The sequence below is a fragment of the Miscanthus floridulus genome, chromosome 11 (genome assembly GCF_019320115.1).
Source record: "Miscanthus floridulus cultivar M001 chromosome 11, ASM1932011v1, whole genome shotgun sequence".
Classification (NCBI taxonomy): domain Eukaryota; kingdom Viridiplantae; phylum Streptophyta; class Magnoliopsida; order Poales; family Poaceae; genus Miscanthus; species Miscanthus floridulus.
In genome coordinates, this window is record NC_089590.1 from 57,874,867 (window position 1) to 57,900,389 (window position 25,523).

The 25,523-nt window shown below is 45.6% G+C and overlaps 2 protein-coding genes across 2 annotated transcripts; both read left to right on the plus strand.

Annotated features, from left to right (window-relative positions):
- Nucleotides 1–779: 779 nt before the first annotated feature.
- LOC136490850 (uncharacterized) lies at nt 780–12,350 on the plus strand. The gene is made up of 14 exons (XM_066487035.1): nt 780–1,420; nt 2,415–2,553; nt 2,946–3,165; nt 3,251–3,351; nt 4,026–4,147; nt 4,228–4,319; nt 4,640–4,745; nt 5,169–5,323; nt 6,812–6,933; nt 7,068–7,198; nt 7,918–8,015; nt 8,144–8,358; nt 8,493–8,919; nt 11,420–12,350. Exons 1-14 carry the CDS (start codon nt 959–961, stop codon nt 11,505–11,507), a joined length of 2,478 nt encoding a protein of 825 aa, XP_066343132.1. The 5' UTR covers nt 780–958; the 3' UTR covers nt 11,508–12,350.
- Nucleotides 12,351–22,125: 9,775 nt separating this feature from the next.
- On the plus strand, nt 22,126–25,301 carry LOC136493171 (serine/threonine-protein kinase OXI1-like). The gene is made up of 2 exons (XM_066489221.1): nt 22,126–22,780; nt 22,929–25,301. The coding sequence occupies exons 1-2, from the start codon at nt 22,365–22,367 to the stop codon at nt 23,914–23,916; spliced, it is 1,404 nt and encodes a 467-aa protein (XP_066345318.1). The 5' UTR covers nt 22,126–22,364; the 3' UTR covers nt 23,917–25,301.
- The last annotated feature ends 222 nt before the right edge of the window (nt 25,302–25,523 follow it).

A 25,523-nucleotide genomic window follows, 5' to 3' on the forward strand; every position in this document is an offset into this window, starting at 1 on the left:
TCTTATAATTCGTACTTTTTAGCTTGTTTTTTTAGCTGAAACAGTGTTTTTCTCTCACAACAAATCAGCCGGAATAATATTTTGGCTTATTTTTCAGCGAAACGAATGGGGCCTAAGCACTTATATATTTTCATTGTCATAATCTCTTAAAAACTATACTATACAAGTCATGATTAACCCGTACCAGAAAAAAATCTCCACGGTACATATATAGACAACATATTTTAAAGCTCACAAATCTACATGACATGTGCATCACTATTACGACAAGTAGTAACCACTAGTACATACTCTCTTTATTCTAAACTATAAGATGCTTTGACTTTTCTAGATATATTGTTTTTACTATTTATTTAGACATATTGTATATCTAAGTGCATAACAAAAATAATATATCTAGAAAGTTAAAACGTCTTATAATTTGGAATAGATAGAGTGCGACACTTCATTGGGGCGACACTTCATCCAAAAAAATATTTGACCACATAAATTCACAAATAATTGTGCAACCCTTACATGTCTTGTAGTTAATCCAAGTTTCTACTACTATTTTGTACTCCCTCTATTTCAAATTAGTAGATGTTTTAATTTTTCTAGATTAATAAATATAAAAATTTTATGCATATTCGTGTGCCTCTTTGCTTTGAACGAAGGCCAGGTGGCTCTCATCTCACCCCAACAACAATAGTCTCAGATCTACCAGAACCAGAACGAATTCCAGAAGAGAGAAGATTGATTAAAGTGGAAAAGGAAATTTAAACCAGCAGATCCTGCCATTGGCAATCAGCAAAACAGCTCAACCTCGGAAACGTCCTCAGTCCAGGCGGCAGCTCGTCCTCCGACGTCCGACCGCATCGACGGACCCGTTTCTATTTCCGTCCCCGTCCCCAACCACCCGCTCCCCCGCTTTCCGTGGGCATGGCCGCCGCGCGGGCGCAACCACCACCGCCGCGGCCGGATGCCTAGAAAGCCCCTCCTCCCCACCCGCGGGTCCACCACCCCTCCCCCGCTCCTCCTCCTCCGCCGCCTCCTCCCCCGCCGCCGCGCGACCTCCTCTCCCCCGCCGCCGCCCGCCCGGCGGAGGACCGCCGCCATGGCCCCCGGCGCCGGCGACTCCGCCGCCGCGGCGGCGGCGGCCTCCTTCCGTGTCGGGATGGTGCGGGTGGTCTCCTTCCTTGTAGGCGGGCTCAACCTCGCGGTGCTGCTGCTCGGGCTCTACCTCATCGACGCCGTGCTCCCGTCGGGGTGCGGCGGGGCGCTCGCTTTCGCCGCCGCGCCCGCTATGGCCGGGGTCCGCGTGCTCGCCATGATCGGCGCGGCGCGCGCGCAGCACGCCACGGCGGACGCCATAGCTAAGCGCCACCTCCACGAGGGGGACGCCTCTGTCGCAGCTGATGCCGTAGCTCGCCACGAGATTAGGGTGAGAGCTCTACTTTCTGCCTCGGTTAGATTGGATTTGGTCGGCGCAAGCTGGGTTTGGTCAACGCGATTTAGCTTAGATTGTGCTGGTTTTATACAAGCTCGTGTCCCAATAGCTCGAGCTTCTGCTGTCTAAGTTTTCTCGTTGATGCGTTTTAACTTAGTTTTCAGGTGAATTTGATGAAAACACGGTGTAATTGATGTGCCTATGGCGTAAGTTGTGACTACAACAAATTTCCCTAGCATTGAAAATGAGTTTGTGTATAAAAAAAGTTGAGCTGGGAGCTTATATGATCCACATGAGCAGACAGCGGAACTTATGTGGTTAAGCACAATGAGCCTATTGAGATGGCATAGGTTGGTTTTACTGTGAGCTCAAGGCAGGACGCTTCTTCTGATCAAAGAATCTTTTGTTTGGTGTGGTATACGAGCTATGACTGGAAACCTGATTTCATATTTATATATAGGTCTATGGCTACCATTTGCATCGATTTGGTTTTGTTGGTATAGTCTAGGAGGTAGTTGTCTATCTAATTTGGAATCACTCCATTTTACTGTTTGCCTGTTCATGTGGTCCAATTCCATCCCTGAGCTATGAGACACCTCAATTACCAAAGTCTGTGGATAACCCCTTCTTGCTTTACTGAATTGACCTTATCTTTCCATCTATTTGAGCGTCATTCGTGTTTGCATTTTTAACCATGTATATGCCTGCCCAAATATTCAAAACCAATGCTAACATAGCAGCACTCTGTTTAGAGTTCAGACATGTCAAGGAATCCTTGAAGAAGTAAACATTCATGGTTGCATTTTGCGAAGGTAGTAAGGCATATGGGAAGAGAGAAAACAGAAAAGATGATAAAATAGGAATTGAACAATAAAGTAAGGGGATAATAATGGAAACATTTTTAAATGCAGTTATTGCATTTCTACTTTCATTTTTCTTAGGAATTCCTGCTAACTTATCACATTGCTTCGTTCATCTTGCTGAACAGGTGAGGTACAAACGCTGGTTGTGGTGGACCAGATTTGGTATGGCAGTTGGTGCATTGCAGTTGGTTGCAGCAACTTATCTCATGTTTGTCATTGTAAGAGATCTCTCGAAAGAAAGAAGATCCACTTCCTGCTTCTTTGGTATGTTGGTTGCCATTATGAGCCATTTATTTCTTAACTTTGGACATAATCTTTTACAAGAAGTTTTTGTTTGCTGGTAGTTTACAGTCACATGAGCTTCATACATACACAACTACACAAATAAAGGGGGAATAACTTGTGAGCACATTTTTCTTGAGGTTTCCATATGGATTTTTTTGAGTGAATGGTACCACAAACATGATAACTACTCTTGCTTTGAGCAGCTTTTGCCTCCAATAAATGTACTGAAAAATAGTTAATCAATAGAATCTAGGAGCAACTCTTAAGAGTATGCGGATTTCATTATACTATCCTAAGGTTTTATTTTCTGCTGTACTAATCCACTCTTCTACTTGGGCTTGAATAATTGGTTTGCATGGTTTATAATCTAGGACAGGATGAAGCTGATCAGGTCTCAGGACGAGCACTTATTGCTTTATTTCTTATCCTTTCCTGGGTTGTGGTCATTGTTCAATGCTTCACGGGTTCTGACATATTGAGGTGGCGATCATTTTATGCAACACATGATATGGCATGGAAAGCTCATTACAGGGAAGTGTTCGACCACGGAATTCGAGAAGCTTTGTGCTGCCTAGGACGTGCAAAATATCTGTAGGTGGCAGTCCAGAGATTTTACACTTTGGAACTCAAATTTTAGTATAGTTAGTTAAGCTGATTGTTTTATTTACTAATTTAGAACCGTATTGGAAGAAGATGAGGTTTATTCTGTTGCAAGACTCCTTGGTGATTTGGTTGCATATCGTGCTTCTGGGACAGGACATTTGGAGCTCTTAGCAGGTTGGCTCTTTGACACTGTGCTTTCATATAACAAATCTCAGGGCTATGCCGGATTTTTCTTTTAATTCATTTGACTAGCAATTAGTCAACAAACATTCTGCAGTTTGCTGTATAACTGTCAAAGCATGTATATAGCTATGTCAGGACTTCATGCTCACAGATATCAACAAGTAATTTCTATTAGGTTTAAAGTTCGAGTGTTCGACATATAAAACACATAATGGATTCACCAGTGTGTGTGATATGTTTATCGCTACCCCAAAAAAGAATACAATGATGAAAATGCTACTCTGATTGGATCGATGTGCCCACCCTCCTTTTGTGCCTTGTAATTTGCCAATATATTTTTCCCTGCTATTGGCAAGATCCTTTTATTTTATCCATGGATGATTAACTCCAATGAGACTGGAATTATGTTGTGTTCCTTACTTCCTTTTCGCATAGACAGGTTGTTTTAGTTTTAGAAAATCGTGTGTATGAATATTGATAAAAGAAGGGAGCATTGGTAGTTGGTAGTGGTACCATACCTAGATAATAGTTACATTTTTTTGTGAATGTATCAAAAACATATGATTTCGACAAATCTATGTATTATGTTTCAATTGAATTGTTTTTTTGTTATCACTGGTGTATCTAGAGGATACTGAATATCTCCTTTATTGTACATGGCATAGGGCTTGCTCTATTGCAGAAGCATGGGAATTTACCTGAATCGCAGACTGACCTTATGGAGGCATCCCATGAGCTTATGCAAGAAGCTGCTTTCCTCCATCCATTTGCGGAAGCATGTTACACGGTACTGATACCTGTTGGTTGGGACATCATTTCTGCTCTTGCTAACCTATTGTGATCGCACCTGACATGGTTGTAATGCAGGGACCACTTCTTGATGTTGGACGAAATCCTATTCTGTTTCCCTGTGCATGGGTTTATAGACAAGGTGTGTTAACTCCATGGGCACGCAGAAGGTATCTCATAAGCTTTGATGCTTCTATTGCATGCTAATTTTTGAAAGTTTTATGTTTATGTTTATGGTTCAGACCTTCAGCCCAGTTCAGCTTGGCATCTGTCTTTAAACTAGCTAAATGAATTAAGCTAACCTCAGTATTATTCTGCTTAATCTTCCCTGTAGTGAAGTCGAATCTTGTTATATTTTCAATCTAAAACCATTCCGTCCTCGTGACATGTTAACCTGCATTGTTTCTCCTGTTAATGACCAGAGTAAAATCATTGCACTGAGAAAAGGTAGAATACCTTATTAATGTGTTACATATTAATTTTTGTGCAGACGCCCTGAACTTGATGGTGATAATTGGTGGCGAGGCCATGCGGCAGCCTTCCTTGGATTTGTTAATATACCACCTAAAGCACTTCTGAGGGGGCGTGTTTGCCAGGTAATATCATGTGTTTAGTGCCATCAGGGTTTATGAATACCGACTTAAGTGAGATGATGCAATTATTTCAACTTTGTCCTTTTTTTCCCTTCATTTAGTTGATCCTTAGTAACTTCTGGTTCTGGATTCTGCTTATAACCTAATGACGGCCTTTTCTATAAATTATTTTGAGTTGGTTAAAGAACATCATGCTTTTGAGAGTCCATGGATATAACTGATCAATCTAAAGTAGCTTTGAACCTGACTTTGGCATGGTGATCCGTTAAGCTGAACCCTATTTTTTGTGCACACTTTGCTTGCATTCTGTTCATTGAAGGCATTATTGCACAATTGAACAAGCCAAAGTTGGTAGCGAGCATATACCTGTTGATGTTTCTTTGTAAACATTGAACTTAGGATGATCTGTTTTACTCATCAATGCAGAGCAAGCGTGAAGCTGCTTATTTTGTTGTGGTTCTCCATGACAAAAGAACTGTTGTTATTGGGGTTCGTGGAACAGAGACACCAGAGGATCTCATAACTGACGGATTATGCAGAGAATGTGCTTTTACTATGGAAGATTTGGATGGATTAATAAAGTAACTCCCTCTTATTTCTGCCTCTTCTGTTCTTATGTATCCTCCCTCTTTGTGTGGTTGAAATTAATTGTTTTCTCATTTAAAAAAGAAGAAATTAATTGTTTACACTAGGACTACCTGAGCTCAGTTTTACCTTTACTAGATTCCTTTAGGACAGCATTAATATATGAGGGCGTACCCAGTGCAGAGAGCTCCCGCTCTGTACGGGGTCTGGGGAAGGGTGTTAGTAGCAAGCCTTACCCTCGCCTGTGCAATGCGAGGAGACCGCGACTCGAACCCGGGACCTTCCAGTCACAGGCGGTAAGACTCTACCGCTTGCACCAGGCCTGCCCTTCCACAGCATTAATATATGAACTTTCAGAAAATGATAGTTCAACAATAGGATCTGAATATCTTTTTTGTTATGACCCTCAAAGTTCTGTTCTTTTGAACATTTTTTAAAAAAACATTCTTACTTATTGGATTTGCTTATTTTTATAATCATTACCAGCTTCCTCAATAGAACCTTGTTCATGGCAAGGTGTTTTGCACACTGAAGGACTTGGATATTTCAATGTAATATGGCTTTCTATCAATCAGAGTTTATTGTGAATATTTTTTTATCGAACACGCAGAAGAACTGCATATCATTATATTAAGAAGAAGAAAGGAATCTAGATGACTCATATAACCCCTGTAGGGGCAAAGAAGTTACAAAAAGGATTCACCAACAAACCTTAACGGCGACCAACGACCGTGAAACAATTATGGCCATATGCTTCGGAGCCCTTTGGCTCCCGCCATAGACCATAACGTTGCCTCATCTCTTATATCCCGCAAGATGGCAGCAAGATTAGGAGAAAACCCCTCGAAAATAGAGCCATTCCTATTTCTATGTTTCCATTTCCAAATCCACCATGCTACCAAAACAACCAAAGAGTTGAAGCCATTTATTGTGAATGAGTACTACAGCAGTGAGAATATTGTTGAAAGGTTCACATGAAAGTTCATCTGAACTATTGTTGTACAACTAACTGTGTGGCAACAAAATTCTTATTGTACTCATGATATCAGATCTTTTGTCATACAGTGTGTTTTTCAACTCAAACAAGCAATACCTGCATGCCATTTCATCATTAAATCTTAACAAGTAACCACAGACAACACTGTCCCACTCACCACATTATAAAACAAACATGCTGCAAACAGAGAGAAAAAGAAAAATGGCCTAAATAGGAATTAGGAAGGGCTCCCTAGGTTACCGAGGTGGTAGACTCCGGAGATCCTTAGTTCAGCCATCACACTACAGTGTGTTTTAATTGATGAACTGATAAAAAAATGATGATTAACCAAGTCAATGATCTGAGGGGATCAAATCAACAAATTTTAGAGGATAGAGACCAATTCGCAGAATAATCCTCTATTTTTGCTGGTCTTTTCTTATTAAATGTTATTGTGCTATGTGTTATCCACAACCCTTGTTTTTGATACTATGTTCTGTTTATTCAGTAGTGAACAATTACCTGCAACTACAAGAGAGAGAGTTATTTCAACATTTCCACATTATGGGCATGGTGGAATTGTAGAGTCTGCGAGGGAGCTTTTTATGCAACTAAATGAATGCACAGGAGGTTTGATTTTTTTCTTTTCATACCAACCACTATTGCACTGATTAGAAGATTAGGTGCTACACATGAATTACACTGATTGATGATATATACGTAAAATGACTAATTTGGTCTCTCTTTCCGAAATGGCAACCCAGAAAACACATCGTCTGGAAGACTTGGATTCCTTTCTACACTGCTGGGGGAGGGCAGTGAGTGTCATGGATATAAAGTTCGTCTTGTTGGGCATTCTTTAGGAGGCGCTGTTGCTACAGTCCTAGGAATGATGGTAAAGATGTAGAACCTTCAGTTTTATTTCAAGAATGCTCTTTGTTAATTGTCATACTTATGCAACCTCTATTAACCTTAGTTTCTAATGTCTTTTCACCTAAATTTGGTGTATTGTTGTAACATTTGGCCTAATTAGCTAGGTATGAAGTACGTGCATGTGTATGTATGTATCGGGAATACTTTTGGATCTGTAATCGCACAGATTCCGAAGGGCGGGCCTGGTGCAAGCGGTAGAGTCTTACCGCCTGTGACCGGAAGGTCCCGGGTTCGAGTCGCGGTCTCCTCGCATTGCACAGGCGAGGGTAAGGCTTGCCACTAACACCCTTCCCCAGACCCCGCACAGAGCGGGAGCTCTCTACACTGGGTACACCCTGTCACCCTTTAATCGCACAGATTCCAAAGCAACAAAACTGTGAGATGGACCAATGTGTCTAATATATTTATGTCTTTTTAGGTGAAACATCTTTTTTGTTACTTCTCTCGTATGAGTAGACACAATTTTGTAGCACATAACTACTATATATCCTATGAGCTTGAAATGCAAATTGGTACCATTTCAGCTCACATGGTCATTTGCATGTTTTCAAACTAACTATACCAATCTAGGAGGTATATTATGTTTTCTGTCAATGCACTTTATCTTTTCTGCTCGTTAGTACTTTACCTTTTCTGTTTCCTTATGATTGCTGATTGGTTTTTAACTTTGCTGTTGACCAGCTTTTTGGCAAATACCCAGACGTGCATGTATATGCATATGGACCACTTCCTTGTGTGGACTTTGTAATAGCGGAAGCATGTTCGCATTTTGTCACAACGTACGAATAAACTGAGATCTTACTGTGGCTATTATTTTCAATGGAACTTCAGTTTTGGTGTGCTGTTCTCTTATCAAGGTTCATTAACTTCTGACTTCTGAGGTTACTTTTGCTCTGTTTCCTTGCAGCATTGTTTGCAATGATGAATTTTCCTCTCGCCTTTCAATCAATTCGATCCTTAGGCTACGATCTGCTGCAATAAGTGCTCTTTCACATAACTCTCCAGCTGATACAGCAATGATACAAAAGCTCGCTCGAAGAATTTTGCATGTGAACAGGTATCATGATAATGGTCCTGATGATGGCATAATCCAGGGCTATGCTGATCATACAAGAACATCAGGTCGGCATAAATTTGTGGAAGTTTCGTTTACCTTCTCTTTGTGCAATCTTAAATATGTATGGAATCTGGTTTTGCATGCATTTCACCCATCTTTTCTGTAATCATTTAACGTATTACCTTTCCTCCTGTTACAGGTACGGCAATACCGAATGAAAGACAAATTTCTTATCAGGTTCCATTATGCAATACTGAGCCAGACCTCCAAAATATGCAAAATGGCTTTGTTGGGTATAATGGATCCAATGCATCCATAGATGAGCATCTGAGCTGTGAAGGCATAAACAGTGGCCATGATGTGCAAATAATTCCACTTGATGGGACTGATTCTGGTTTCGAAGAGCACCCAACATCTTACAGAGAAATACCAGTGGAGCCTCCTGAGATGTTTCTTGCAGGCTTAATTGTCCACATAGTGCGGCAAAGAAGAAGTCTCTTTCCTCTTTGGAAATGCTGGAGCATTCAGGAAACTGAACCACCATACAAAGCTGTTTTAGCGAAAAGGGAGAACTTCAGGGATATAGTGGTTACTCCTTCCATGTTTACAGATCACTTACCATGGAGGTAATATTTAACTTTATGTTTACCTAAATAAACTAGTATGGTGGCAAACTCAGCATTTGACCAAGATCAGGGGCAAAAACTAAGGTCGTAAAACTACCTATACCAGCCACACATTTTGAAATGGCAAAATAAAGGACAAAGTCTCAGTTGAGATGATAATTGAACTTCATGCACCATGCTTAACTATGCAACAATAAGATAAATCGTCCATACAATAGCAAGTACCTAATTAGTGAAAACTTGGGGCATTCAAGCCGATTTCTAATGTTTCTTGTTCTGGAGTAGTTGAAGTCTGTTCAATTGTGCAGAACCAATATTCTACTTTGTAATCCTATTAAAGATGCATTAAAATATATTTTGGATTATGGAGTAGTTCACTGAGTATGCTCTTCAAGAGCTGCTCCTTCAGTCGCTAATCACATAGCCTTGTGCCTCTGTGCGTTTCCTTGGCCCTGGTTGTGTAGTCCTTGTTCACGGTAATTCTTGTATTGTGGGTGGGTGTGATGTCTGGGAGCCTCTCTCCCCTGTACTAGGAGTGGACTCTTGACCCTCCTATGTATTATTTTTCTTCTTAATGAAATGGCACGCAGTTCTCCTGCGTTGTTCAAGGGGAAAAAGTTCACTAAGTATGTGTTTCGTTGTTGGGACGGTGGGGGATGGGATGGGGTGATCCCAAATTGGAGTCTGTTTGGTTCTGGGACCAAGGGATGGAACCGTCCCTGGAGGAGAATATTCGGCTCAGATGCCGTTTCACTCCGTCCCCAGGAAATGAAGGGATGGGGGCATCCCCTACGGTTCCCATCACGCACGCCGTTCGCGTCCGTGATGGGCAGGTAGGGCTGCACGGATTGGGGCGGCGGTGATGGAAGGCAGGACGGAGCAGGTTGGGGCGGCGCGGGTCAGGGTGGCAGGTGCAGGGAGGCACGCCGGCCGAACCCCCTGCGGCGCATGTGCGGGGCAAGCTCTTCGGGAGCAGGAGCGCACAAAGATGGAAGAAAAAAAAATGAGAGGGGGAAGAGAGGTGATGTGAGGATGAGTGCCCCGCAGATAAAATTGACTGACGGTGTCAAACCCCATCCATGCCATTTTGCTCAACCACCCCAACCAAATAGAAAACAGGGATGCATCCATCCCTCTCAACCAAACACGTAATGGGACCGTTCCACCACCAACATCAACTCATCAAGGGTGGTTGTCCCACCACTGGACGCCCCCAAACAAAACACATGCTAAATGTCTAGAATCTGGATGAATGCGCAAGGTACTTTTGAATGGGAAAATAGCCATATGAGTGAAAATTGCCTAAAAAGATCAAGATGCTCGCTGTTCGCTTGCTTGCTCCTTGGGAAGGTCATGGCACGAGGAGCTGCGTAGGAGAGAGGCATGAAGGGCTGAGCCACCAAGGATAGGAAGTTGGAGCTGCCGTCCCTGTCTGCCAAACTGGGAGGAATGAGCCTGGGAGTGACAGCTGCAGCACCAGGCGACAGGTTATGGATGGTTTAGGAAGCTGGTGTGCAGCCACACGAGCAACCTGTCGAGGTGTGGTCATAAGGATGCTGGCAGCTGGTTGGGGCAGCCAATTTGCTTCTGCTATTGGTCCTTTGCCATCTAGGGTATGGATTTCGAATCCTCAGCGGCGGTGGAAGCACCTCTACTTGATGCGAATGAACGAAAGAGGGGGCGGGGGCGAGCAATGATCTGGAACAGTCCAGATGGTCAAGTGGATTGAGTAGGTTTTATGGTGGAGTGAGGACCATTAGCTTGGACAGGCTAAAATATAAGGGAAGTATCCCTTTTGGGCCTAAGACTAAAGCCGTGACCCTAGTGGCCCAAGCCCAAGTGTTTGGTCGATCCTGCTAGTGCACATGGTGAAATGCATTTAATAAAGTCCCTGAACCGAGGTTCTTACAAGCCATTATCCCCCAAAAAGAAAATATAACCAACAGCTATCACATTTTATTCAGTGCATGCATGTCCAATCCTTTTATAAACAGAAAACATGTCAAATTCACGTCCACTGAAAAGCACCAGCATGATTGTGCAAACTTTTTTAAGGGCTTGTTTGGATTCATTTGTATCCGCCTCAATCCACATTTGTTGAGGTGGATTATGGTGTAAGTTTAATTCCCACCCCCAACACACGTGGGTTGAGGTGAATACGAGTGCATCCAAACAAGTCCTAAAGTGGGAAAACGTGCAGCATTTTTCCTACTGTATCGCTGTTATAATCCATTAGTCTGTCACAAATCCAACATTTTGCTGTTTTGCAGTTTTGTCTTGTCTAATGTCGAGTATAACATCAATTCTTCCAGTGCTGTGGTTATAGCATTTGCCATGCCAAGCCATTGCACTTTCGTTTCTAATATAGTATTTGCTTATAGTCTTGTACATTACATGCCCTTAGCTGAATGTAAAGCAGCAAATTCAGTTGCCAGGCATTTTTTCAAACTGATTTCATCATCTGCAGTTATCCTGACACCCTATACCTTGGCGATTTCAGGTGCCACTTTGCTATGCAGAAAATTCTTGAAGCTCAAACGCCTATGAGACGTGCAAATTCCGATTCACCCATACAACATTTGGTCTGATCAGGACAAAACTGTTGACCCATGTACAGAATGGCATTAAGACAGAAATTATGAATAACACATTGAGCAGCATGGTTTATTGCAGGCTGGACCCTGGAGGCATATTTCAGTCCTTCATGCAGCCATATCTTGTATACAGGATACAGAAGATATCCGTGATAGGCCCAAAATCGTGATGAGCTTATTGACAGTTAGAGGCAGGCACAGACCACTGAGATCTGATCACTGGCACAATAGAAATCTGGTTACTGTACAACAATGTCTAATCAGTCTGCTCACCCTGGCGACCTGCGCGTGTACATTGGTTCCTGACGCAGCCGCCAGCCAGAATACACACCCCAGTTAGCTCCCGTTTATTCTCTAATTCATTGATTGAATCATTGTTCTGCAGCTGCGTCTGCTCGTCCATACCCATTTTTATTCATGGCTAGTTATGGTGTACATAATTCAACACAGCAGAATTAGCTAGACTCACTGGCTGACAAGTGATGGTCAAGATGTGATTGTTCACCAAAGCTGAATACTGATGGAAGTTGTGAATTAAGTCGGTACCTTAGCAGAACCATATTACCTCGAATCGAAATAACTGAATACTCACACATGCTGGAACAATTTGATTTCCTATATTTACGTTCTGGCAAGGCTCATGAACGCCAGGCTACCGCGTATTTATTGCTTGTCATTATCGTCTTTGTTTCATTCGTAAGTACTTTGAACACCAAACTCTGACCTACAGGTTACAGAGCCTTATGTATACGATAGCCTCTTGTACACACTGTTCCCTTCGTTCACTTGACCGCGTATTTAGGCTACTAGGCTTGTAATGAAAAAGCTTCTGGTGCTAACCGCAATTGTGAGTGCAATTGGACCAGTCTCCCTTGCTTCAAGCGACCAACCTAATTGGACCAGTCTCCCTTCCTTCAAGGGACAAACCTACCTGGAAAAACATGGAGCGTGCGGTGAGCCTCCAAGTAAATGCGTGGCGCCAATGACAGCGCACCGGGACTGCAAACCAACAGAATGGCACTTGAGCATTTTCTTCTCGGGAATAATGGTACTTGAGCATTGATGATCCCTAGCTGGACGCTTCCCTTTCCAGTGGGTAATCACCCTGGGCATTCGGTCAGACCGAACCGATCGGTTCGGTTCCTCGGTTATTCGGTCAGTTCGGTCATCAGAAACCTGGGACCGATCGGTCTTTGCAAAAAACGAAGACCGAGGAAGTTCGGTCTCGGTTAGTTCGGTTCGGTCTCGGTCACGACCGAACTAACCGGACCTGAGTAGCAGCCACAAAAAAATAGCAGAATCTATAGCAATTTTCAACAGCATGCTTGCTATTTGAAGGCAAAAAAATAACAACACAATATATAAAACAAACCACACATTATTATGACAAGTTCTAGCACACAACTTTCTCAGTTTTCACAAATCACAATCACACATTACGAACGAAGTCTACAGAACTACAGTCAGTTCGGTCAGTTCGGTCACTTCGGTTAACCGACACATATGACCGAACTTCTATCGGTTACTTCGGTTAGTTGGGAGCCAGGACCGAACTCATGACCGAACTTTTCGGTCTCGGTCTTTTCGGTCTCGGTCTCGGTCTTTTCGGTTCGGTCTTCGGTCTTCGGTTAATTATGCCCAGAGTGAGTGGGTAAACGTCCTTGGTGCGTTCGGTTACGCGCACAGTACCGGGCCACATGCATGCTAGAGGATCAATTCAAACCGAACCGAACTCCTTTGCCACTTGTGCGGTTCCTACTACGCGTACAGCACGGTCAGTCAGGGGCGCGCGAGGAGGCCGTGCCCAAACCCCCACCACACCCAGGACGCGCGTCGCGAGCGCACGCACGTACACCACCTTTCCGTGAGCCAACCCGATCCTCCTCCAGCACCAGGCACCAGGCACCAGCAGCCGTCCTCTGTCAGTCACGGAATGCGCGAGGACCACAGCGCGGCTAATCGCAAAGCAGCAAAGGTGATTGTGTTGTGCCCGACGGGGAGCTGTTGCTCTCGCCAATTAAACACCTCCAAAGTTGGAGGCGGGGAGAGCGGGGCAATGAATGGAACAGGGCACACACACACACCACCCCCATCATCTCCAGCATTCCACGGCTAATTAATCATGGTACAGTAGCCTGGACTCGAGAGCCCTTGATCTGCTGATGACACGACCGCGTCCGCGCCGCTCGCCAACGACCGATCCGACCGCCGACGAGCGGTGGAACCCGGCGCGTGACGCGAGCCCGGCCAGGCCAACCATCGGCGCGCGCGCTGCCGTGCGGCCGGGTGCCACCGTTGGGCGCCCGAGCCGCGCGGGGCATGCATGGGTCACAGGGTCAAGAACCACCCCGCGATCGACGGCGCACGTACCCCATGATCGCTTGGTTGATTTCCTCCAGCTCGTACGATATTCCCCGGTTCGAGCCACACCAATCAGCCGCGCCAACGCGATTCCCCGCCCCAGCGGGCGCCTGGCGGACCAGCTAGCATTTCACGTGAGGTCGTTCTTCCTGCATTCCCAGGAGGCCGTCCTTGTTACCCATTGCCTTTTTATATATGGCGACGCACGATCGCTCGTGTCTGTCAGGAGGCAAGTCCGTCCGTCGGAAACAAGCACCATCTGTTCCAACATCCAAAGTGACTTCTACCGGCGAAACTTAGTTCACAAGGTGTTGGCGTCGTAGCTCGTGACCGCATGCATTCCGTGTCGTCCCGTGTAGAGAGTCTGAATGCCATTCTTCGTACATGGTAAGCGCGTCCGGCCCCACAAGCACGGGAGAAGCTAGCAGGGCCCCGGCCAGGATGCATGGCCCTCCTTGCCTGTGGGCGTGAACAGTCCTTGTCGAGTTGTCGTGCATGGGAGGGGTCGGTGGTGGTGGCCGCGCTAGGTGCACCCAACAACTGGAGCCTCAAAGGTCGCTTTCCCGTCCACTGTGTCTGTGATCTATGCGACGGGCGACGCCCATCTCACTGGCCACCGGGGCTGCAGCGAATTTTGCAAGATCATCTCCTCTTTTTTCGCTTTATTACGTTCGGTTTTTATCAGCTGTCACGAGTGAGTTCCCCACGCCGTGGGACGTGGGGGAGGCACAAAAGGTATAACAGCGACTTCCGGAAAAAAAAATCCGGCCGCCTTTGCTTTGCTTTCTTTCTCCTAGCACTACTCGATGTCACCGATCGCTTCTGTAAACTACTCATGCTGAATTCCCTTGGGCTTTTGTTGTCCCTGTGTTATCATTTTCACAGGGAAAAAAGGTTGTGTTCGAACGGAAAAGCATCGAGACGAAGTAAGATAGATTCTCGCGTCAGACATCTACTACGAGCCATCTCTTTCTCAGACCAAACCTAGGGGCAGTATGAAATAAGCCAGTAACAAAGATCAACTGCGACTTGGATTGCCCCTTGCCCGACATTCTGCATGACAACTTGTAGTGGTTGTCTTCATAGCGTAGCAGGCATTATTACCGTCGAAAAGAGTTGAGAAGAATTTTCCAACGATTCTCCCTGCATGCTTTGTGAAAGAATCTCCAAACGCATCCACTACGGTCTACTACTACGGTAGTGCATCAGGACATCACTCCAGTCAGTGCATCCAATTAGTGGTTCGACTTCGACTATTAGGCCATGGAAGCCGACCGGAACGGCTGTTTTTCTCCTGAGCGCGATGCGTAGCGAAAGCAACGCAGAAATCGTGGGCGAAAGGGCGCACAAACATGGCGCCAAGCGAGGCTTTTAGGACGCAACTACCAACAGAGGAAACACACACACACACACACACACACACATATATATATATATATATATATATATATATATATATATATATATATATATATATATATATATATATATATATATATATATAGTAAACCACTTAGCAAAGAGTTACTATAATCTCGTAAATTAACATAGTAATTATCGTAACTCAAGTGACTATATATATATATTTACTATAACGTTATGGTAAATATCTCCATGTGTTATAGTAACCTAACTATCGTAAATATGTATTAACATTATCGTAAATTAGTATATAAAATTATTGTAAATGGAGGTGGCTACACAACGTTTTGCTAATGCGGCTAGCTAGTGGCTAAAGTTGGCTGGCCCTTCTCCACTTATGAGCATAGTTGGAGTATATGATTTGTTTTCAGATACATATGCATGTGTTGGTTTTGGTGCTCCAAGGAATAGTTTGACCAGCCGATAAAAAAGGTCCCCGATATTATAAACAAATAAAAAAGGCATGCATTTGGATCTTATATCACCTTAATTATGGAGAAAAGAATATGCTTCGGTGATTTTTAGCCATCATCATGTACTAGTTTCGAAGTCAATCGGTGAGTTGGGCCTTAAACAACTCCGATTTCTCTTGCTCGTTTCTTGTGGGGCCATGCATTAGTAGTTCTGTGACTGATTTTTTTTTTTTTTTGTTAGAAAAAAAGGTTCAGTGACCATACGAAGTCAGAACAGACAGTTCGATCGCGAGGTAAGGCCAGCACATCGTGATTTGATTTTCGCGTGACTATCGTTGCGGGAACATTAATTAGTTTTCTTTTAGCTGAAGCATCAGCGTTTGGTTATAGCAGTAGCAGATTAGTTATTACTTTCCTCCGTTTGTGTTTACTTGTCAGCAACTTTTTACTGTAGCAAATTTGACCATATGTTTTTTCTTCTAAAAAAATCTTAGATACTTCAATGTATATAACACTAATGAAGTATGTTCAATAAAGAATTATATATGTAAAAACTTGATGTATCTAAAAATCTTTTGCAGAAAAAAACGTATAGTCAAAATTGCTACAGTAAAAATTCGGTGCCAAGTAAATGAAAACGGAGGTAGCGCTCGCATGTACTGTAGCGGGTCAGAGTTTTGGAATTGACAAGTAGCGTCCACCACCAACCCACACGTTGCCCTGGTTTAGTTTCACCAAATTCTCAACTTTGGCACTATGTAAAAAGAAGATTCTTCGTCACATCAAACTTGGCACTATGTAAAAAGAAGATTCTTCGTCACATCAAACTTGCGGTACATGCATGAAGTACTAAATGTTGACGAAATCAAAAACTAATTGCGCAGTTTGATTGTACTTTACGAGACGAACATTTTGAGTCTAATTAGTCAACGATTGAATAATTATTACCAAATAAAAACGAAACGCTACGCTGCACTACAGTATTACAAATTCCGGCGTCGCTAAATCTGCCAGCGAACTAAACGGGGCCGTAGCCGCAGCTTTTGCTTGCCTCATTGCCTGTGTGGTGGGTCATATCTCTGACGCGCAGCGCCGGCAGCGAACAGCGCAGGTCGGTCTCAGCTGGGGAGCCGATAACTGATGCGCACGGCTCGCAGGAGAGCCACGAGCGTGCCTCCAAGGAGTTTAAGCCTGTTTGGAACGCGGGATTTTTTCCCTATTCCTGCGTCTATAAAATTAAATTGATTCCTATAAAATTTTTGTAAAATTCCTGCGTTCCAAACAGGCCCTACTATTTTACATGCTTGATTCTAGCACTGTGCTAAGAGTAAGAGCATCCCAAACAGTACTTCCCAAAACAGGTTTTTCAACCTTTACAAAATACATTAGGAGACATAAAAAAAAACTTCAACTCCAACGGTTTTCAAAATCTTGCGCCTAAAAATAGAAGGTAATTTTACGTCAAGAATCCTAAACTATTTCAAAATCACACTAACCACTTTTATACTTTATTTCTCTCTGGTACATTTACATCAGGAACATGTCCTACCTTTTTTTCTTCCCACATCCTTCCACCTTAGATTGGAGCGAGCACGTAACTTTACGCGCGTGGGGGTAGTTTTTTTTTTTCCAAATGCCAAAAGATTGGGAGGTAGACCAGTTTGAGAGTTGTTGGAGATGAGTTTTTTTTCAATCTTCCCAAAATTCCTTGATTTGGAGACTCTTTTGGGTACTCTTGGAGATGCTCTAAGAACCATAGTTGCTATTGCTATTGTTAACGTGATGAAGTTTGGGTCCATGTCTAATACTTAGCCCTTTCCGAATTACTGTATAAAGTTGTTGTAGGTTTTTACCAAATTAAAATTCTCTAGTTTTGATCAAGTTTATTGAAAGATACATAAATATCTACGACACCAAACAAATTCATTAGATACATCGTGAAATATGATATGTTTTGACAATCCATTTATTTGATATAGAACCGTAGTTGTCAATATATTTTTCTATAAACTCAGTCAAAGTTTGACAAGTTTGGTTTAGAATAAAACTAAAACGATTTACAATTTCATCAGAGGGGCTAATTGATAATATATTGATATATAACAAATAAACGTGTATTGACAACCGAAGTTGTCGATTTAATTTAGGAAAATCGGCTTAGTCAAGTTACTCAAACGGCTTATCCATTTTTGCTGGCGTTTTCAATTATGGAATGAATCTCACTATTGCGTGTTTATCGAGATGATCAAAATACATATATGGAACATTCAATTCAAACTTCGGATAAGAGACTTATGGTAACTGGGAAGTCTACACCTGTTAAACTGATGATCCCCTTTTGTCAGCTAAACCTGGTTCTGAACAATTATCACACGTTTTTATGTGGGATACAACGCTGTAGATCGAAGGTATTCAGTAGATTCCATGAAACATTATTTTCATCTTTTTTTTTGTCTTTTTATCCTTTAAAACCCAAATTTTCAATCTCATACGGTGTTCTTCTCTCGTGTACTACATGACATAAGAAAGTGTTGTTCTTCTCTCGTCTACACAGGTGTGCCTTTGCCCTCGATGGTCCCTTGCGGGTAACAGTTGGACCGAGACGAGTCGTTTGTCAAATCTGGCTAAGCAAGTTCATTAAACTAGGTATAAGATGGTTTTCACGCAAGCGCTCCAAGATGCGCCCCCTACAACTACAAGCTGCACGTGACGTAGCTACTCTCCCATGATTCTCTGGAATTCTGGTACATGAGACAAGTCAGGGGGAGATTGTTCTGGCGTTAAAAACTCAACATGGACCATCATATCTCGGAATCCACCTTTTTCAGTGCCGGCCTGGCGTGAAGGTGAAACTGAAACCCTTACCGTCTCGCGTTGTCGAAACCGCGAGTTGCCGACCTAAAGCTAGCGCCCGCACCTGCCGCCGCATGGGCATCCGCCCGTCCGATCGCGCGCGTCCCTCGTGTCCTCCTCACCGGCCAACAACCCCGACCGCGACCGCGACCGCGACCGCGTCCCAACTGCCTCCGGCCTCCCTCCCCGGCGTACCTACCTGCCGATCGGAGTCGCGGTCACCGTGGCCGTGGCCAGATGATGGTCACGGAATCCGTCGTCGCTTCCTCCAGGTGGTCCCGATGACCGATGTCTAGCTCCATGAGCTTCATCCCTCAGCTTCACCCCGCGACGGTTGGAAATGTAACACTGGATCGTCTCGTCCAACGCCAAAGCGAATGCGACAGACGACGATGATTATCAGTAGTTACGTCCTGATACGCTCACGATGATGTGAGGTTTCGACAGTGATCAGAGGCAGGGCGGGCGTGTGCGCACCGGCGCCACTTATCGGTCGTTATTGCGTACGATCCCAACGCCGACCTGTAAAATTTAGAGGGCTGGCTGTCCCGTCAGGGCCAATGAGCGTCGCCACTTTGACATCTGCTTGAGTTCAAGTCTGAAAATGGTCTCCTGCGTAGAGTTATGGTAGTCTGCGACTATCGGTTGTGACTCATTTGTGAGCCTGATTGGCCCAACTGCTCCACTCCAATCAGGGTATGGAGACAGAAAATCCAAAGCACTTGCCCTGTACGGGGGTGCTTTTGTAGTAAAATGAAATAAAACGGAGAAGAAACTCGAGCTCGTGCAACATGTGAGCTGTGGCGCTTCAGATTCAAGAGGGGTGCTCGTATCCTAACTGATTTTATTATTATTCTGCAGGCATATCCGAATACTGTGTTCCTGTGCGGGATCATCCTAACCATGGTCCAGGACAGCTTGACAAGCGGAACACGGAGCATTTGCCAGCTTTCAAAGCATGGGCGAAGCTCACCGCCCCCAAATTCAAAGGATCAGAATTCAACTACCATCCTCTCATGTAATCAAACATCTTTTTTACAATAATCTGTGTGAGTGAGTTCAGTTAGATGTAGTTGGTGGAGGGAGGGTGAGAGTTTAGTTTATCGGTAATGCTTGGCGTGCCTCTGCCCGCGCCGCGCGCACCCGTCCGAGCGGATTCACCGCGTCTCCTACCCGGACTCGCGCCTCCCGTCACGGCCGCACTCCATCCACCTCTCAAGGCCACTGCCGAGGTCCGTGCTGAGGTCTACAACGGCGACCTCCGCGCCACTCCATGGCATTGAGCTCCGCGCCGACGTCGAGCTCCGTTCAAATGTATGTTTCATATGTTTCAAAGATATGTTGCTAATGTTTTATCTGAATGCCGCAAAAGTAGATTTGGTGCTGCATATGTTACAATGGCTATACACGTATGTTGCAAGTGTATGTTTCGAATGTTTCAGCTGTTTCAGGTGTATGTTGCAAGTGTTTTATCTGGATGTTGCATATGTTGCAGCAAGTGCTTTCATGTTGCAAGTGTTTCATGAGTAAGCGCGGGAAACGGGAGCAGGCGGTCCCCACGTGCACGCAGGAAGCGAGGCAGGCACGGGCAGTCCCCATGGAGCAGTGCGGGTATGCAGTAGTAGGCACGGGCCAGCGAGCAAGAGTGCAGGCAGGCGAGTGAGCAGACGCAACAGGTAGGCGAGCGAGCAGGCACAAGCGAGCGAGCAGGAACAGTGGACGGACAGGCAGGCAAGCAAACAGGCGCACCAAGCGGACGAGTGATCAGGTGGGTAGACAAGCGAGTGAGCAGGCACAACAGGCGGGCAGACGAGCAGGCGGTGCAAGTAGGCATAGCAGGGCTTCTGTCCGGACGTCCGGACGCTAGCCAGACCGTCAATTGATAATATATGTGTTTGTTTCTAGGTAACAGATGAAATTCCCTCCTCCGAGGACGCAGTAGACAATAGTCTCCTGGGAGCTTAATTTATCGCTCTTGTGTGTGTGTATATATATATATATATATATATATATATATACACACACACACACACACATATACCTATATTATTAAAGAGACAATTTTATCATTTTTTTTCGTCCACCTTTCTTTAACAAAGCTTCTTCTATCCCATTTTTTACATCTGAAACTACACCTCCGCATTCCTTGTCTCGTATGTGACCGGCCCGGACTCATGACCCATGGTGATATACAAGCTAAAACAACTCGTGTCTAACAACAATCTATACCGAGTCTGATTCTAAGGTGTATTGGATCACACCCTCTGTACCTCGTATGTAGGCTCATGACCCCTGCTCATACGAGTTAGAACTCGCTCTAGCATTGATAGAGAATCCAATTCCTATACCTATTTGGGTTTGTTAGCTAGTCATCATGCGTGGCATGTTCTGTAAAATGGGTTGCTTCTGATCCATCTTCACACCAATTATGGCAAGAGCAGAAGAGCAAAATCAAAGCTGAAGCGAATTCCAACCATTAAGAAAAAAAATATTTCATGAGCTAGTTAATGTAACTATGATCATGAAACCAACAATCACCACTCGATAGACAATAAAACATTGCCCACAACTATCAGGGAGCTGAGAAGGCCTGCAAAAGGCGACTTCTCTAAGGATGGGGTACAACACTACTAGGAGCTTAGAGGTAGGAGTTTAGAAATCAGCTGTTTGGTTGACTCGTGTGTGTGAGTCATGGTAAATGTAAGTTTATGGATCAACCCCCCACCGATCACTTACTAGGGGGAAATAGGTGAGAATTATGCTTTCTAGTGAAAAGATGATGCATCTACAATGTTCATTAATGATTTATGATACAGTTTTCACTCACAAACCCCCACACTAAATAAAGAATAGAAATTTCATCATCACACTCTCTAAATTTCCTCAATAACCAAAAACAGAAGAGTGGTGCTGAAATCAAACTCATAGGCGAAACTCCCTCTATCAACTCGCACTGTCAACTACCGGGTTGCCAAGCGCACAGATAAATAGATAATGCGTGGCCTCTCGGCCATACTTTTTTGCTACCACTTCCACAGCAGCCATCATTCATCTCGTCGTTTCTCTTGTCAGCCCTGCTATTGAATCGTCAACAACTCAACATGCTCCCAAATGGCTGCAGCAATCAACAATTCAACATGCTCATCAACATTTACGGGCTTGGTACCCCCCATCGAAGTCTGAGCTGTTTTACTCGAACCACTAGCAGACATTCCATGGCCGCTGATGGCCCCCATCAGAGATCAGATGGTGTATGTTCATGTTGCCAACCCTACAGTAAAAGCGCACGACTACCTTAATTGTAACTTTATTTTTTTTCCCCTATGCAGAGGCTCGTGCCACCTTCTAGAAGAGCAAATCTCCCTCGAAGAAAAAGGAAACCGGCGCAGGCAGCAGAGGACTATGGGCCGTACTCGCAGGCAGACCCGACCAAATCCACTCGAATTCGCCCTCATTTTCTGCCCCTTTTTCTACCTCGGCACACGACACGATACGCCATATATACCCCGATAAAATACTTGCCCGGGGACGTTTCACAAGTCAAACTCCCACGGCTGGCTTCGCGCAAGGCAAGACCGTCCCGAAACTCCCCCACCCCCACCACAGAGGTGGAGCGGTCCGAGGTGCGCGCTCGTCGCTCGGAGCTTCCTCCACCGAATCCTCGAATCGAATCGCGACCAAATCCCCCCGCCCCCATCAGGCCATCACCCCACCCCCCCTGCGCTCACGCACCAAACCCCACTCCGTTCCTCACTGCAATCCACCGGCCAACCGATCCCGCTCGCCCCGCCTCTTCGGCGCAATGACGGCCGTCGCGGCGCCGCCGCCGAGGCAGCTGAGCCTGGAGGACCTCAAGGCGGTGTCCGTGCTCGGGCGCGGCGCCAAGGGCGTCGTGTTCCACGTCGTGCACGCCCCCGGCGGGGAACCGGACGGCGACGGCGAGGGCGGCGACGCGGCCGCGGCCATGGCGCTCAAGGCGGTCTCGCGGGAGGCCGCGCGGCACAAGAAGGCGGCCAGCGGCGACGGCGACGGCCACCGCCGGATCTGGTTCGAGCGGGACGTGCTCCTGGCGCTGCGCCACCCGCTGCTCCCCTCCCTGCGCGGCATCCTCGCCACCGACGCCGTCGTCGGCTTCGCCATCGACCGCTGCGGCGGCGGGGACCTCAACTCGCTCCGGCGGCGGCAGAGCGAGAAGATGTTCTCCGACTCCGTCATACGGTACGTCCGTCCAACGGTTCATCAACGGCCTAACGAAACCACGCGTCTCGCGCGCACCCGCACGAGACGACGGAGCCACGAGCTGCCTCACAATTTGGTCGCTACTAATTTCTGCCCTGGTCGGGGGTTTTTTTTTTTTCAATCGCAGGTTCTACGCGGCAGAGCTGGTGCTGGCGCTCGAGTACCTGCACAGCCTCGGCATCGTGTACCGGGACCTCAAGCCGGAGAACGTCCTCATCCAGGACAGCGGCCACATCATGCTCGTCGATTTCGACCTCTCCACGCGGCTCCCGGCGCCACCACAGGAGCCGGACGCGCCGGTGACCAGTCCCAAGCCATCGCCTCCGGTCACCACCCCGTCGCCGAGCCGCGGGAGAGCGAGGAAGCCGGCGGCCGCCGCCCTGTGCTTCCCATTCCGCACCGGCAGCGCCACGAAGCCTGCCGCGAAGCCGGCCGCGGACTCGCCGTCGCCACTGTCCACCTCGCGGACGGCCTCCTCCTCGTCGTCGTCCTCGACGGCGACCACGGCCTCCTCCTCCGCGGCCTCGGCCGGCGCACGGACGCCCGCGAAGTCCAACTCGTTCGTGGGGACGGAGGACTACGTGTCGCCCGAGATCATCGCCGGGCGCGGCCACGACTTCGCCGTGGACTGGTGGGGCCTGGGCGTGGTGCTGTACGAGATGCTCTACGGCCGCACGCCGTTCCGGGGGCAGAACCGCAAGGAGACCTTCTACCGCGTCCTCGCCAAACAGCCGGAGCTCGTCGGCGAGCAGACGCCGCTGCGCGACCTCATCGCCCTCCTCCTCGAGAAGGACCCCGAGAAGCGCATCGGCGCGCGCGGCGTCAAGGCCCACCCCTTCTTCCGCGGCGTCGACTGGGACCGCATCCTGCAGGTGGCGCGCCCGCCCTTCATCCCGACGCCGCCGCCGCAGGACGAGGGCGGCGGCGAGGCGCTTGACGTCGAGAAGGTCGTCCGCGAGGTGTTCGCGTCCAATGACGCCGAGGCCGCGAAGGCGGGCGAGGACGAGGGAGAGGGCGCGAAGGCTTCGCCTGTGGCGGACGGAGGCCGTGTCGGCGACGGCGGCGACGGCAGGAGAGATCAGTCCAAAGATGGTGATTTCTCCGTGTTTTTCTGAGCTATTTATTTTGTTTTGTTTTGTTCTTTCTTTTTCTTTTTTCTTTTAAAAAATAGCTACTGCTAGTAGTTGTTTATGTTTATGGGTAGGATTGTAGTATTGTAGTATGAACATGATGGGATTTAGCAGCTGGGTTAGGAGTGAGTACGGCGCAATGGCCGGTGGAGTACATAAATAAATTAACGGCTGCTAAACCGGCTGAAGCTGATTTGTTGTGAGAGAAAAATACTGTTGATTCTAGCTGATAAGTCGACTGATAAGTTCAAACGAACGAGCCATAAAGAGGTGCTCCTGTTCAATGGGGGTATAGCCACTATAGTTTTTATTTTGAGTAAAATGCACCGCAGATCCATTAACTTTTGGTAATATGTTATTTAGGTCCATCAACTTTTAAACTATATTTTTTAGGTTCATTAACTTTTAGTGGTGTGTCATTCATATCCATCAACTTTTAAACTGCATTTTTGGGTCTATTATCTTTTACTGGTGTGTCATACATGCCCATCAACTTTCAAATTGCATTTTTTGGTCCCTAAACTTTTTAACTGGTTCACTGTAGATCCATACCTCTTTGTTTAGCGAATAGATCGGACATTGCACGCAAAATAAGCAGCCACCGTGGAGTAGGTGATGAGTACATAGCTCCTTCAAGATGTTTATGGAGACTTGTCTAGCAATAATTCAAATGTAGCAGCTGGTAATTTATTAATATCATCTGGTCTTAAATTTAGGACTATTATTTTAAGGATAAATATATTGTGGATGTGGAGAAATTTACAACCGTTGGACTGTCATCAAAGATATTTTATAGAGGCGCCTTATTATTACGTGGAAAGGAGAAGAAAATGAAGCCAACAACATACAACAGTACTAATTCTAAAGAGGTGGAGATCATCAATGAAATTTTTCCAACATGATTTGCATCCTTACCGTAGTATTTTATTATTTCCATGCAGTAGTTTCCTATCTAGTTGTAACACACGATCTTTTATCTAGCATCTAGTTTTTAGTGACTACGTGAGTCAAATTGATGGCTGCGTTTGGACGTGCCGTGTATGTTAGCCAAATCAGGGACTCAGGTCAATTGGTCCTAGTTGGGCTGGTGGAGTTCGAGTTTTGTTTGGGTCAGGTGGCCTGCGTGCCTATACTTGTGGCCTTTGCCTTGTACCGGGTAGATTAGACTGGATTTTATTGTGGAGTTTATTCCCCGTCGAGCCGTCGCTCGAGAAACTCTAGATGGTGATCCCATCAGGTTTTTCGTATTGAAGATTATCTCCGGACGGTGATCTCGTCCTATACTCCACGGTGGCTGCTTTTTTTGGCGCGTCATGTCAGATATATTCGCTAAACAAAGGAGTATGGACCTACGGTGAACCAGTTAAAAAGTTTTGGGACCTAAAAATACAATTTAAAAGTTGATGGACCTGGATGACACACCACCAATAGTTAATGGACCAAAAAATGCAGTTTGAAAATTGATGGACCTAAATGACATACGACCAAAAGTTAATGGACCTATCGTGTATTTAACTCTTTTATTTTTCTCCTTTTGTTGCATACTTTGCTTGGTACATAATGAATAATGATAGCGCTGTAAATACTTTTCT

Coding starts and splice junctions, on each gene's coding strand:
- LOC136490850 (XM_066487035.1), top strand. CDS start 959: ATGCCTAGAAAGCCCCTCCTCCCCACCCGCGGGTCCACCACCCCTCCC. Junction 1,421..2,414: donor TAGCTCGCCACGAGATTAGG/GTGAGAGCTCTA, acceptor CTTGCTGAACAG/GTGAGGTACAAACGCTGGTT. Junction 3,166..3,250: donor CTAGGACGTGCAAAATATCT/GTAGGTGGCAGT, acceptor TTACTAATTTAG/AACCGTATTGGAAGAAGATG.
- LOC136493171 (XM_066489221.1), top strand. CDS start 22,365: ATGACGGCCGTCGCGGCGCCGCCGCCGAGGCAGCTGAGCCTGGAGGAC. Junction 22,781..22,928: donor TTCTCCGACTCCGTCATACG/GTACGTCCGTCC, acceptor TTTCAATCGCAG/GTTCTACGCGGCAGAGCTGG.